We start from the raw sequence: 14,160 nt of genomic DNA, 5'->3' as shown, positions 1-14,160 counted from the left end.
TCCATGTAGCACTCGAGAATACATGTACAGTAGTCAGTGGGGAGAGGATTCCTGCTCCTGGGTCAAAGGCTGGTGAAGCTGAGATGGTCATGATTGGCAGCCATTGAGGTGCTCTCCGAAGAGGTGGGCCTTGAGCTCCTCTGTGAAATGTGAGGGTGCAAGGGCATTTGTGAACATATATCCCTCCAACGCCAACGTGAGTTGCTTTCTGGTCACTTCAGAGCACTTTGTTACAGCTGGTGAAATCCCCGTGTGCGACAGTGGTAAAAGAGCATTATGCGAACGGAGTAACTCATTATCGCGACGTTGGTTTCTGACTTGTTCTCTTATGTGTCAAGCTGTTTTGGACATGTGTTGAAGTGTAGAGGGTTTGTATGGTGTTAGGAAGAAGGGTCAGCTGATGCCTCAGGTAAGAGCCTTCGGTGTCTGGTCCAACTATGAGGCGGCTTCTCTCTTAGGGCTCCATCGAACATGCGAGTTGTGTAACAGGCAGCCATTATATTGCCCCAGTGCAGTTGGCCGATCATTTCAGCCTGGTTTTAATGGCCCATCCAAACCTTTCTTTTGAGGGGCCGCCCCTCAGTGCTATGTCTTATGAATGAACACTCAAATCGATGTGAGTACTTCAAGTCGCGTTTCTAGGACTGTTGGGTATCAGCCTAATTCCATCGGCTGACCATGCGCGTCAGATATGAGTCGAAGTATTACCTGCATCATTCTTTCTGATTAAGTTTCCTGAACGGGGTGTCTTTAGCACTGATCTTTTTTTCGGCCAGAATCAGCGCTGAATCACAAAAATGTTGTAAAATACATATTCTTACAGCATCTAAATGGTGCTAAATATCACCAGGTGCAAATTAGCTTCACACATGAAATTAAACTCATCCATCTCCAGGTCAATAGAAACCATTTTCTTTGGTTTCTCCTACTGCTGTGGGAATTCTTAGGAGTTTTTTTTTTATTTCAAACGTATTGTTTCTGTTTTCTTCCTTTTCACTTAATTTACAGAAATTCCAGTTGTGTCAGAAGTTCAAAACACAGTGTTCCTGGCACTGCAGGTGCTTGATTCCAGAACCCGATGGTAGGGGGCTTGGAGTAAGGATACCATTGGTACTCAGTCGGAGGGCATCTCTGCAGGTGATGCTACAGCTGGGACAGCCGTCAGACCGCCCACCTCTAGTTAAGGTCGACAAGTGGTAGGATCCACATCTACAACTGGAGATGCTCCTGACTCCTTGGGGGTATTTCTGAAGCCAGGCTTCGGATGCAGAGCTATCAATGCAAGGTGATGCCCAGTCCTCTGCCTACCATCTGCTTCCTTGTACCTGTAAGGCTTTATTAGGTTCTTCTGCAGAGATGAAGAGCTCCCAAAGAGCGCTACAGTGCAATTTACTTGAACGACACAGCTCAGCTCGTTTATTTATCCTCCTGACTGGTTTATTTTCTCCTCGTGATTGAATCTAATCGCTCAGAGGGACCGAATTCTTTAAATGATTTCCTTAAGATCCAATAGAACCTGCCATCCCACTGCCAGGTGGGTTTTTTCTCAGAGACGTGGGAGGGTTGTGGTCTAGTAGGTTCTTGTTTTTCTTTCGTCTCCCATTTGGGTGGCGCCATCTTTTCCCTTCTCTGTGCCGTGTGTGATTGATGCCTCAGTGCAGTGTTTCCCCAGATCCGGCCAGTGGCTGGCTGGGAGAGGCCTTGATGCTCCTGGCCAGAAAGGTGAGGAGTTTTCTCTCAATGCTGATGACGTTCTCTTGCCTGGAGGAAATGCGGGGAAAGAAGTCTGCGACGCATATGGAACTCACCCCCAGGTTGGCAGACTCCGAGTGAGCCTGCTGAGGGTCTCATATTTCTGTAAGACAGTTGGCCTGATCGGTGATCCCTTCTGCTGGAAGAAAGGAACTTGGCTGCAGTGACTAAGTGCATCCACTCAATGCTGGCAGTTCACGCGGCTTATTCAATTGGAACAAGGAAGCTGCACTTTGCTGAGGGATTTAATTAAAAATGCCAAGCCTGTAAAAGGAAGAGAGGCCTTTAAACTATTGTCCTTTGATTACAAAAAGCACACAGTGGTATCACAGCTCTGTAGCTTTTGCTATTGATCTATGAGAGAGACAGGGCCTTGATTTGGTAATGCTGCCGAGCACACGGGTAGGATGAAAGGGAGTTATCTGGGGCTTGAGTAGGCATCTGAATGCAGCCCTCTAATCAAGAAGATGGTGAATATTATGATTGAGGCAGGGTGTAGGGCACCCGTGTGTATAACCACCTGATCATAGTTTGACTTATAGTAACTTTCATTCTGGATGTGAATCTTGACCGAGTTGGGGACCCTCAGGAAGCACACGAGGACATCTCCTTATACTCCCCAAGGGAGACCCACGTTTTGATGAAGGGGATCTCCCTTTGAATATTGAAGGTGAAAAGATCTAGCAGGCTGCTCCGAGGATGGCAAACATATTGCTGACAGTGGCTTACAATTGTATCAACCTATGAGAAAAGGGCTCTTTCTTTCCAGACAAGTGTCCCATTCCAGTGAAGAAGGATCTATTGCTCGTCTCTCAGGTAGCCACTGAGACCGGCATACTTCTCCTGAGGAGTGCTTTTTACTTTCCTTATTATTTTTTACTTGAAATTTTAGTTTGCAATATATAATGTAAGGTCACAAAATGTACATGAAAGATCGTGAAGCTAAATTTTGTTGTGTATTGAGTGAAAATTGAATGTGAGATTATACCTTGCATTCAAAAGTCTTACTAGGTAGCGTAGGGCATTTTCTAGTCCTATGAGGCATTTTCTGCTTAAATAAATTGCCCACAGAACAAAATTCTATAAAATGTTACACAACTTGATTTTTGTGAGCATAATGAAAATCTTTCGCCGACCGACTGCTATCATCTTATTTGATACAAGGCTACTATTTCCAAAGGTAAGTAATCACTTCCCACCACAGATCCCTCCTCTAAAGATGCAATTTACCATTTGTTTTCTAAGACTTGCAGTTTCAATGAGACCCCAGTTGGAGGCTGAGACTGGATTCAGAAGCAAAAGCAATAGTTTAAACAGTCTTTTAATGGATCCACAGCAGGGCCGGACTGGGAACCAAAAACTGACCCTGGGAAACTGCTGGGCCGACCCGCTGGGGGCAGCCAAACTGTTTTCTAAGGTCCTTTCAGCTGATTTCGTTACAAGGGGCAGATATTGCTGACCCCCAGGTCACAAAAACGACCCCCCAGGGGCCCAAAACCAGCCTCCACCCTGGCGGGTCTCCGGGAAAACATCTGGTGCCCGCTGCGGCCAGTCCAATTTTGATTCACAGACTTCCAGTCACTGTCGAGTTGCAGATCCTGCTTAAGCACTATTTTTGTATCGTTCAAACCATGCGGTAGGAAATGTGTGTTTGTGGACAGCATAACCATTGGCATGATGCCAAACTGATTCAATGCACCCCTTCAGGATATGTTGTCCTATAGGCCAGCTAGCTCACAGTGCCACCATAAGTACACCTAAACCTAGGAGGGTAGCAAATGGTTCTGACAACCACTGAACATTACATCCCTGAAGCCCCAGGAATCATGGTAACAGACTAGATCCCTTTTGCTCAGTCACTCATGTTCTCTTTTTCTCAGAGAAATATACAAGGAATTCACAGAGGGACGTTTTCAATGTTTATTGAACCAACGTAATGCCTGTATAGAATATATGTGCTGCAATAATCAATAACCACAAGCATATGAAAGTTATTAGAAGTATCAAGACAGTGACCAGGGTAAAACGTCCCACCACTGTGCTAATACAGTGTATGTATGCAGGCATATAAAACAATCTAAAAAATTGGCTTTCAAGGAATGTGTGTAAAAGGTTATTGTTTGAGAGGAAAGTCAATGCAAGAAACATGTTCATAATAAAAGATGGTATCTCTTTTACTTGGGCCTAACCAAGACACACACCACTGTAATTTGGCAATCTCCATTCAATCAATCATCCGAAAAGCTGGCCAACCTAAAAAGAGAAGTGTAGTGTCACATCTTAGTTTGATCTGCGTCACTAAGTCATTCAATGCAATGAGCTTCTTCTCCGACTTGTCGTGACCACTTTTCTTTTCAAAGGACACCCACTCATTTCAACAATATCTTTAAGATTTGGACTCTTGTTATGTCTCCTTAAGAAACCTTGCCCCCTTTGCATGACATTTAAGTGTCATTCCTGCTTCACCTTCACCTTCTACATAGTACTGTAACACTGGTGATGAGATTTAAAAAGAGTATTGTCTGCCAATGTATGTAATAGAAACAAGCAAGGAGACTTGATAGCACAATACAATATGATGGACATTCAAAATTAGGTGACTGAGGGTAGGCTGCACTTAAGAGAGGTTGCAAACCTGTCAGTGTTTTCTACACACCAACCGATATGCAACCTCACCATCATTTGCATTGCAACTGAATAAATAATCAATGGCAGTTTCCCATTCTGCAAAATTTCTATTTGTAGGGAGTCAAAAAACTCCTGTCTCGGTAATTTGCTTGCAACACAAGCCACTTATGTGACTCGCTGCAAATACAGGGATGGAGACTTTGTGAGGGACATCAAACTTCCAGCGCTGCATTCGTATTCTTTTTAGGTCTCGCCTGGCGAAAAGCAGCGCATGTGCTGTTCTCGTGAGAGAGACCTTTTGCAATCGATTCTGCCAAAGCCTTACATGTACGCGCAGGGATGGACAAAGATGGCTGCTCTCGCTATTTGTCCAAACCTAACAGTATGCACATGCATGTAAGGACAGTGGACAGTCCGCCACCATCTTGTTAAACACGCGTGCTTTCACGGCGTGCTTTCACTTTAAACGCAGTTTAAAGTGAAAGCACACCGCCATGCACGCGCGCGTGCACTGCGCGCCAGCACCAGGGAGCATGCCGTGGGCCTCCGGACCACTGTCTGCCTCCGGACCACTATCTGCGTTCACCGTTTCACCATTCACATCCAGTCATGGCTTGCATATTGCGAATGGGTTACCACCTCCTGCTGGGTCTCGGTAACAGACCAAAGGTTTTACGCCTGCTAATTTGTTCATCGACTAAAAATGCATTGAACACCACTGGCAAAGGACAGGAGCACACCCATTGCATGCACAGTTTGGTTTAGAATTCAGTATGGGTCGCAATATACAACTTGCGCATTGTGATACACTATTGTGTGATCACAAAACACATGATTTTGTGATTTGCAGGCTTTGCAACTGCAAATACTTTTGTACATCTAGACCCCAAATCCCGGTAAGAACACCTTAAACACACACAGACTGCATCACAGAGAAAAAAAGAAGCATATGCTCAAGCACAACACAGTGTCGACACAAGCAACTAGGAGTAGCCGATTGAAAAGACAATGGGTGAATGATGCGGACGAAGCTAAAGCGATAGGTAAAGTTGCAGATCAAGATCCACTGATACCCAACATCTCAAAGCAAGGAGAGACTGAAATCAGGAAATACGGAGGGAGTAGCTGCAACCCAGCTCCCAAAACACTGAAGAAAATGTCATCTGCTGCAGTCAGGTTTCAGGCCGGTAAAAGAAGGTCTTGTAATCCAGTTTGAGAAAAGCTAACGATCCCAAGCGTCGTCCCTGAGCCTGACCTGCTGAAAGTCGAGGTGGACGTGTCTACATGTCTAGAGGGTTGTTCATCTGAAACCTCAGGCAAAATGGTGCTGAATTAGTACATCAGGCATCTCTCTTCCAGCACCTGTCCTAGAATCATAGCATGAATTAACAAACAGAAGCTAAAGACAAGAGTGCAACACCTCCGAGTTCATCCAAACAATCTTTCATGCCACATGAGTAATCCCATTTGCCTAAATTATGATTTCCCATACTTTTCAAACAAAATGTGAACGCAGCCTCCTCTAAAACTGCCATACACGACACAACAATGATTCCATTTTGACTCTTTCCGACTTTCTTAGACACTTCCGGATACTCCCATAGTAGCCATATGCTTGCGCTCTTCAGGGTTAGTAGGTCAGAAAGCTTCTCTGACACATTCTATGCCTGCGGGAACAGTAGGGAAGCCACTTGGCTGCACGGCACATCTTCTTCCAGCACCACTTCCTACTTAGAGCAAACAGTGCTCTCGAGCTGTTTGTTGGCAGGCGGTGTGCTTGCTGCTGTGCCACAACTTTAGCTGCTGATTTATAACTTGTTCCTATTTACATTAAGATTGAAAGTGTGGTGAAGGCCAGTTACTTTCTTCTCCCATCTCACCAACCCCTATTTGAATTACTATAATTGGTGCTATTTGTTAATTAAATCAAGTTGAAAGTGATGGTACTCATAGCACGAAAGAGGTGGTGGGTATGTTCATCCCTGTGGTTGGAGAGGTAAATATCAAACAGAGCTTCCGCCAGGTTCCAGGATTTTGTATCTAGGGTTGGGGCCGGAGACAGCATGATAGGTGAGATGTAAAGATGCCGAGCTGTGTATAAAAATTAAAAGGAGGTTTCAGGAAACCTGTTCCTGTAGCGAATGGAGAAATCTGTCCAATACTGAGTAGGGCTATGAAGAGAAAGTTAGATACCTTAAGTAAAGAGGGTTGTAATGAATGCCGGGGTTTCTCTGCAAATTGCTTATTTTTTAATCATTTGGCCGCAGGCTCCTGCAGACACTTTTTTTTACGTGTTGATATGTACTCTAGAAGCGTGAAAGTAGTTGCAGTCCGTCTCCTGCCCCCTCCCTTGTGTTGCTTTCAGTCCCTGTCCTCTTTCTCCTGTCCGTTGTTTTGCTGCTCCCTCCCTCCTCCCTCGCACCTTCCTCATGTTAAGCCATGTTTCACAACAGCCCACTCTCCTGCTGTGCAACATGTCTACCAAACATCTGCAATACAATAGGTCTCACATTTACGCAGGTTTGGGCTATTGGCATTGTAAATGACAATGCCTTTTATTTAAGTTTTGCTTTTTAAAACATAAATAAAAGGCATTGTCATTTACAATGCCAATAGCATAACCTCTTGCAAATGCGATACCTATTGCATTCCAAATACTTTAAGCAGCGTCGGATTGATGACCTAATTTCAGCTGTGGGCTGCTTTTTTGAGCAGTCTGCGGGGCTGATTTGCGTGGTTTCTGCATTGTTCCGGATACTGCCAGCAGCCCTGTGGGTGCCTGAGTGGCCTTTCTGGAGGCAGATGGGCGTCCATTGCCTCCCATTTAGGAACGGGCAGAGGTGTCACTCTCTTTCTCTTGCTGGGCCTGCCCATTAATGTAAGCATATTGAGCGGGGACGGGGGGGGCCTGAGCAGAAGTGGCCTCACTTGTTTTCAGGTGTGTTTCACCAGTGTAATCTAATCCGCCCCTTTTTTTTATTCCCCCCCCCCCCTTTATTTTAAGTAAAATTTCGCTGAAACAGTGTTTTGAGGAAAGGCAATATTGAAATGCGGGCCACTTTTTTTTGCGTTCCCGGGCCGCTTTTTCATCCCACTCCAACCCTGACTTTTAGGCATTCCTGAGTTGCATCCATGTGTCTCCCATGGTCCCCGAAAAGCTCTCCGTTTGCTATGGGTTCAATCAACATGCCAGTGGTCACAACTGCACGCGAGAGACCCTCCTGTCTTCCTGCAGTAAGAGAAGCTCGTTAAAGAAAATAGTGCTTACAGACTAAAGAAGACGTACCATGTAACAACCGAAGTAAAAGGGTCAGTCCTCATGGGCGGTTACAAATGAAGACAAGGCGGTACTAAAGAGGGACTAACAAGCCTAAAAACAAATCAGAAGCCATCATTTACAAAGGACAATGACACAAGCCAATCACAAATATGGGCAGAGTCAAATACATACTTCAATACAACATGGCTCGCCCAGGCGTGACCTAAAACATTGACAAGGCCAATAGATCTCTCATTTGCGAAACCTATTGGCTTTGCAATGCTTATTTTTCATGCTGCCACTGTGCCAGAGAGTGGTACTGTATATAGCAGGGCCTTGGACACGGCATAGGCCCAAGAGTTGTTCTGTGTCTGATGCCCTATGGGCAAGGTGCATGGTATGGACATGAAATGAACACTGTGTCCAAAGCCTGCTGGGAAGAGCAATGGAAAGAGAGTACTATGGCCAGGTCCACTGGGTTACACGGGGAATCCAAAGACTATTAGCAGTCAATCAGGGGTGTTAATGACCTTTTGGGTGTACAACAATATTTCTACATGGTGCAACTAGCAAGAACAGTGTGAATAGGCGCTCTGTTGATCAACTGCATCACATGGAGTTTTCATATACTCTTATTGCTTACTTTCTATTCCATTTACACCCTGATTATGGGATAGTGGATAAAAACCCATCTCTGTGCAAACACACCACCGTTCTCCTCTCGACTCATTTTGGCAGGTGAAACCATCCAAAAGTTTGAGAGAAAAAGGCAGGAAAAAGGCAAAACCCATGAAATTCGAAGTGGTAAATGTTGATTCTGTGTGTTTTGCCTCATTTCCAATCGAAATAAAAAAAAATAGCAATAGGTGGTATTCACTGCTCCTGGTAATTAGGTCACCCAGGGTAATGGCATTTACCGGGTGCAATAAATAGCCTACCCTTTTGCATCCTACTTGGAATAGGGCCTGATCGATTCTTATCTGCAGGTGTTTCTGTTGTTTTAGAAACATGTTATTCTTCATGCTTTCCTTCTCTCACTTCATCTCTATTCCCTTACTGGTAGCTGGCTTCACTAACCTGAATCTGATTTTTAATCTATTTCAATGCAGTTTTTAGTTGTCTTCTGTGTCTGTTTCTGCCCTTTCGCTGTCCTTTTTCTCTATCCTTACTTATTAATCATTCCCTGGCTGTCTTCTTTCTCAGATGTACTTTCTCTCGACCATAACTCTCTGATTTCCTCTTTCCACCTGTTCTTCACGCCCTTTTCATTCTCTGTTGCACTGTTACTGCCTTCAGCCCCCTGCCTCGTCTCTCTCTTTGACTTTTTCATGCTTCTCGAGCTTTCTCCCTCTCCTTCCTCCTTTTCTTCTCTGTCCTCTGCTCCTTGTCCCTTCCCCTATCCTTCCCTCCGTCACCTCACTTCATGTCTACAGCTCCCCCCAGCCTCCCTCCCTGCCATCGACTCACCTTTTATTCCTTCCTTGACATGACAAGTCACGCAATTATTGCCTAAGTAGAATAATGCAATAATTATAGTATTGTGCATTAGTTTCATAATTTTAGATGCCTTGTCTAATCTGCTGACAGGAAGTAACGCTTTGCAGCTCTTTGCTCTGCCTCTGCTTCGCCGCACGCCTCAGGCGGCCTACTCCCCCGCCTCACCTCCTTCTCACCTTGAACAAGTCAGGCTGAGGCCTGGGTATATCCAACCAGTGTGAGGCACGGGCCTCCTCTGTCTCTCATTGGAGAACCCATTTCTCCAGGTGGCACCATGGATCTAAATTATAAGTAGCCAGTGCTAACCCTGTGGGATGACAAGATTTTCAGAACAAGAAAAAATGGGACAACCACTAAAAAAAGAAATTGGATTAAATGTCATGGACATCGATTCACCTAAATGCTAGGGGTAGCAGAAGTGACATCACACACCCTTTGACCTTAATGGAATCACAAGTAGTTACTTATGTCTATTACCCATCCTCATGTAAAGGTCATCAACCAGGGCTGTCCAGCCATCTCTGTCCTAGGCTTTTCTTTCAATGTGACTTCAGGTGTAATCCATCTCCTTGGAGTCAGCCTCAAGGCCTCGGCACCTGGTGTCTTGGCCTTCCTCTTTTCCTTTTCCCTTGAGGGTTCCAGGTCACAGCTTGCTTGATGGTGTGTGATGCAGGCTTGCAGGGGTGTGACCTATCCAGCCCCAGCATATTTTCATGCTTTCTGCATGAGCAGGGAGTTGGAAAGTCTGCTGCCATAGGTCGTTGTTGCTGATGGTGTTTGGCCAGCGGATATGGAACATTTTCCTCACAGAGGTGTTGATGAAGTTCTGGACTTTGTTGGTGGTGATCGCCATTGTTGTCCTTCAAGTTTCTGCTCCATTCAAGACTGATTTTACACAGGTGTTAAAAAGTCTGATCTGTGTTTTCAGTGTTAGGTCCTCAGAGCTTCAGATCTCCTTTAGATGAATGAAGGAAGCCTTTGCTTTGCCGATTCTTGCCTTGACATTGGCGTCTGTGCCGCAATGCTTGTCTATGACATTGTCCAGATAGGTGAAGGTCTCAACCACTTCCAGTGCATCACCTGCAAGATTGACTGCAGTTGTTCTGCCCGTATTCCCTACCAGATCTTGATTTTTTTCCTCGTGACTGTTGAGGCCAGATTCTGCTGATGTGGCGGCCACATCGTCGTCTTCTCTTGCATCTGACGATGGGTATTAAAGAGTAAGATCATGTCATCTGCATAGTGACATCACAGATAACCAAATCATATGACCAGTGGCCATGAATTGTCCCAAAAGGTTATCTCATATGACCATAACCCTTAACCCTGATATCACAATAAGTGACGCCGTGGAAGTTCTATAATAACTGCCTGCATAGATTTCATTTTAGATATCACATATATTAGGGTGCTGCCATGATCTCTGAAAGTTCTGGGGGTATCACTAGCCCTGAATTTTGGCAAGTGAGAAATGCAAGTGAGCAAAACTTCTTCCAATATGGTTCAGGCAATCATTTCCCAGAGAAAAGGTTGAAAGAAATGGGGGCAAAAAGGTGCATTTTGCTGCCAACTTTCACATCAATTTGTTAAAAAGCCACGGGTTTTGAAGGGACATTCCTTACATTTCAAATATTTTCATGGTGTGCAAAGCTGATAAAACCAGACTCCCACCAGGAGCTGACCCCATTTTTATGAAACTGTGCTATTGGTGCCCCATGCGCCAAATATGATTATTGTGCTATGACTACCATTTTGTCATGGGTGGCTTCTTGACCCATATATTACACACAATATAAAATAACTAGAATGTTATCATTAATGCCATCCATATACCCTTACCTCAGTATGTTAGGGCCAGCAACTTATCATGATTGCTCTTTCGTATATGCCATGGTTGTCCTCCCTCATTTTAATACTTATCTCCATTGTGCTAGTGCCGCATTTTGCCACAGGTGGCCCATTCCAAGAACTTTCTCAACTATGCCAACTCCAGTATTTCCCCATGGGTATGCTTTATGCCAAGAATTACCTCTAGTATGCCAGTACCAGTATTTACCACTATGCCAAGAACTACCTCCATTACTTTGGAGGGAGAGGTGTGGCGCAGCGGCCAGAGTGGCTGGTGCCAGAGCACGGGGCTCACGGTTCGATCACCGACGAAAGCTCAGTTCAGCATCATATGACTCTGGGCAATAGCTAACTTATTCTCCCTGACGGCCCCCAGCACCGTGAAACCTTAAGGGGTGATATGTTTGCGCTCCACAAATATGGATTATTACTAATTCTCACTCACTTAGACTCATTCACACTCACTCATTTATTTTCACTAACTTCGCTTACTCATTCAATGTCACTCACTCGTGCACTCACTTTATCTCTCACACCCTAAATCTCACTTTCACTATCACTCACTGTGACTCTCACATCCTCACTCATTCACACTCACTCACTCAATTTCACTCTCTGACTCAGGCATACATTCTCACTCTCAATCACTTCCAGTCACTCTAACTCTCACTGCCTCTTTTTCTCAGTCACTGTCCTACTCACTCACATTGGTTCTCACAGTCTGTAACACTCCCTCATACTCATTCATTCTCACTCACAGCCATTCTAACTTTTGTTCAGACTCACTCACTCTGACTCAATCGCGTACATTATCGATAGCTGTTACTGACTCTCACTCACTTTGACTTAACTCATGTGCTTACACATACATTCACACATACACACACTCTCAGATAAACACACTCTTGCAGGCAAGCACAAGCGCATCATATATTTGAAAGCATTTTTTTCACTTACCTCAGCTGCCATGGAAGGTCCCATTCCAACTAATTGTACTCCATTTTGTATTACGCTAATCGTAAATAATATTTTTCACCTTTATTGTAATGAAAGAATTGGCAGAAAACAAGGAAAGTTGAGCCCAAGCTGACCTCTCTAAGGATTTGCTACCCCTGCATTCCTTTCACTGACTTGCCATTTCTGAGACCAGAAGTCACAGTGGCAGAACCAGAGATTGCAAAAGGACAAGCCAGGGGGTTTCTGCTGCGAACCCTGGCAACCCCTTAATGCCATCCATGCTAAATGTTGGCACTGCAGTAGGTAGTTATAGTTAGGACACAGTTTCCATTGGAAAAGCGTTTTTAGGTAGCTCTCCTATCATGAGATGCTCCTCGTGTTGGTCCTGTTCTGTGAGTCTTTTGGACTTAGTTACTGGTTTTTTTAAATTCATGAATTATAAACAAAGCCACACATTGTGGAATTCATTCAATCGCTTGATAATTTGGTAAGTTTTTAAAATTTTATGGAGTAATTTTAATAATGTGTGAATGTTTCACCTTCAACACTGGTGAAGATACATTATATAATTAAATGTATTAGGTTTCAACAAAGTTCTCATTGCTCCTTGGAGTGGTTGTATTTTGGTACATTCCTTTCATGCTTATAAAGTAGGTGAGAATTTGATAGGTTATATTAATATAAAGGGATAGTGACAGTTATGGTAGGTGCCATAATGATTTTCCCAATCCCAACACATATTTTTGATCTGTTGGTGGTGGGGTCTGGGGTGGCAGGGGATGTAGTTAGAATCATGGGTGAGACAAAAGGATTTCCGTCACATAACGTTTCAGATCAGGTATACCAATAGGGGCTCCGTGCTGGAGGCATAGCCCTTGTTTCAACTAGTTTATCCATTTTGGGGATTGGAGTATTGATCCACTCCAAGTGAATCTATTGGACCTTGGTTTGTGAAATAAAAGCTCAATACTGGAAACATGGTGTCCTAGGTACTTAGATCCATCTAATAATACAAGATATGTTACTTTAATTTGGTCTCTGTACTTCCTGCTTTCTTAGAACCCCTTCTAATAAATCAGTTTCTGACTCTCATTTCAGGGGAACTGTACATCGGAGGCCTGAGCAAGAATATGTTTAATACACTGCCCAAGTTGGTGGCCTCACGGGATGGCTTCCAAGGGTGTTTGGCCTCAGTGGACCTCAATGGCCGCCTACCAGATCTGATGGCAGACGCCCTGCACAGAGTGGGCCAGGTTGAGAGGGGATGTGACGGTAAGGGATTGAATCATTCTGTCCGTGCTTGCTGTGTGTGGGTAATTACAATTTGAGTTGATTTTTCTGTAAACAGCAACAATATCTCCAGAGGAGAAGAGGGTCTGCCCCATCCCTCCCGACAAAAAGCATCATAGGGACCAATCCAGAAAAAAATACCATAAGCTGGAATATAGTGCTGTTCACTGTATTATAGGGTTGAGTGTGTGTGTGTGTGTATATTTGTATAATGGTTAGGAGGATGTATAATGCACTGTAACATTTGTATAGTACTTACCTGCCCCTTACATGACTACAAAGCTCATCAATGTGGCCAATACGCTTCTTACTATTTCTACCCAAGCTGTAAGAGAATTTGCTAACTTTGTAGTAACAGGAATTTATGGAAAACGATTTCGATGAATACCTCTACCTACAGATTCCTCACCTGCAGAATAATCCCAGTAGTCAAATGGATCCAAAAACTTCAACGGTCTTGCCTTATTGGTAGGAGTGCTGGTTTTTTATCGATGCCTGCAGTGGCGTTAGATGATGTCACTGAAGTCATATGGTACGCACCCTGGCACAGCAACAACAGTTCCCTTTTTCCTGTGCCTTCGATGCAGATTCGGAGCTCACGCCCTCCTGAGAGTTGAGTTTTTCTCACAAAAATGTCTTACTCTATGCAGTGGTATATCGCCTCCAAAACATTTAGGCTTTAAGCCTTGTAGAGATTGTGAGGGCAGATGTCCATCATGGATCCACACTCCATATGCTTACAGTCCTTGGGATCACACCATGGTTCCCATTCCTGCGACTTGTGTAGCAGAATGCATCCAAAGGCCATCAAGGAGAGAGGGAGGCAAGTTGTTTATGGCCCATGAGGACAGGCGGACCCTCAGCAACAAAAAAGAAAAAGCACAGTAAGCCTAAGAAATGCTCTGGAAGAGGTAGGTCTTCCAAGTGAA

The 14,160-nt window shown here is 44.3% G+C and overlaps 1 protein-coding gene across 2 annotated transcripts in view; it reads left to right on the top strand.

Moving 5' to 3' along the window:
* Positions 1-14,160, top strand: part of NRXN2 (neurexin 2) — a 2,164,206-nt gene that overhangs the window by 1,411,486 nt on the left and 738,560 nt on the right. For both annotated transcript variants that reach the window (XM_085625468.1, XM_085625469.1), the window contains exon 16: positions 13,040-13,213. In XM_085625468.1, coding sequence (XP_085481594.1) covers positions 13,040-13,213 — 174 coding nt within the window. The remainder of the gene's footprint in view (positions 1-13,039; positions 13,214-14,160) is intronic.

The sequence above is a fragment of the Triturus cristatus genome, chromosome 9 (genome assembly GCF_964204655.1).
Source record: "Triturus cristatus chromosome 9, aTriCri1.1, whole genome shotgun sequence".
Classification (NCBI taxonomy): domain Eukaryota; kingdom Metazoa; phylum Chordata; class Amphibia; order Caudata; family Salamandridae; genus Triturus; species Triturus cristatus.
The sequence above is the reverse complement of the archived record's forward strand: the minus strand, read 5'-3'. Positions and strand labels throughout refer to the sequence as shown.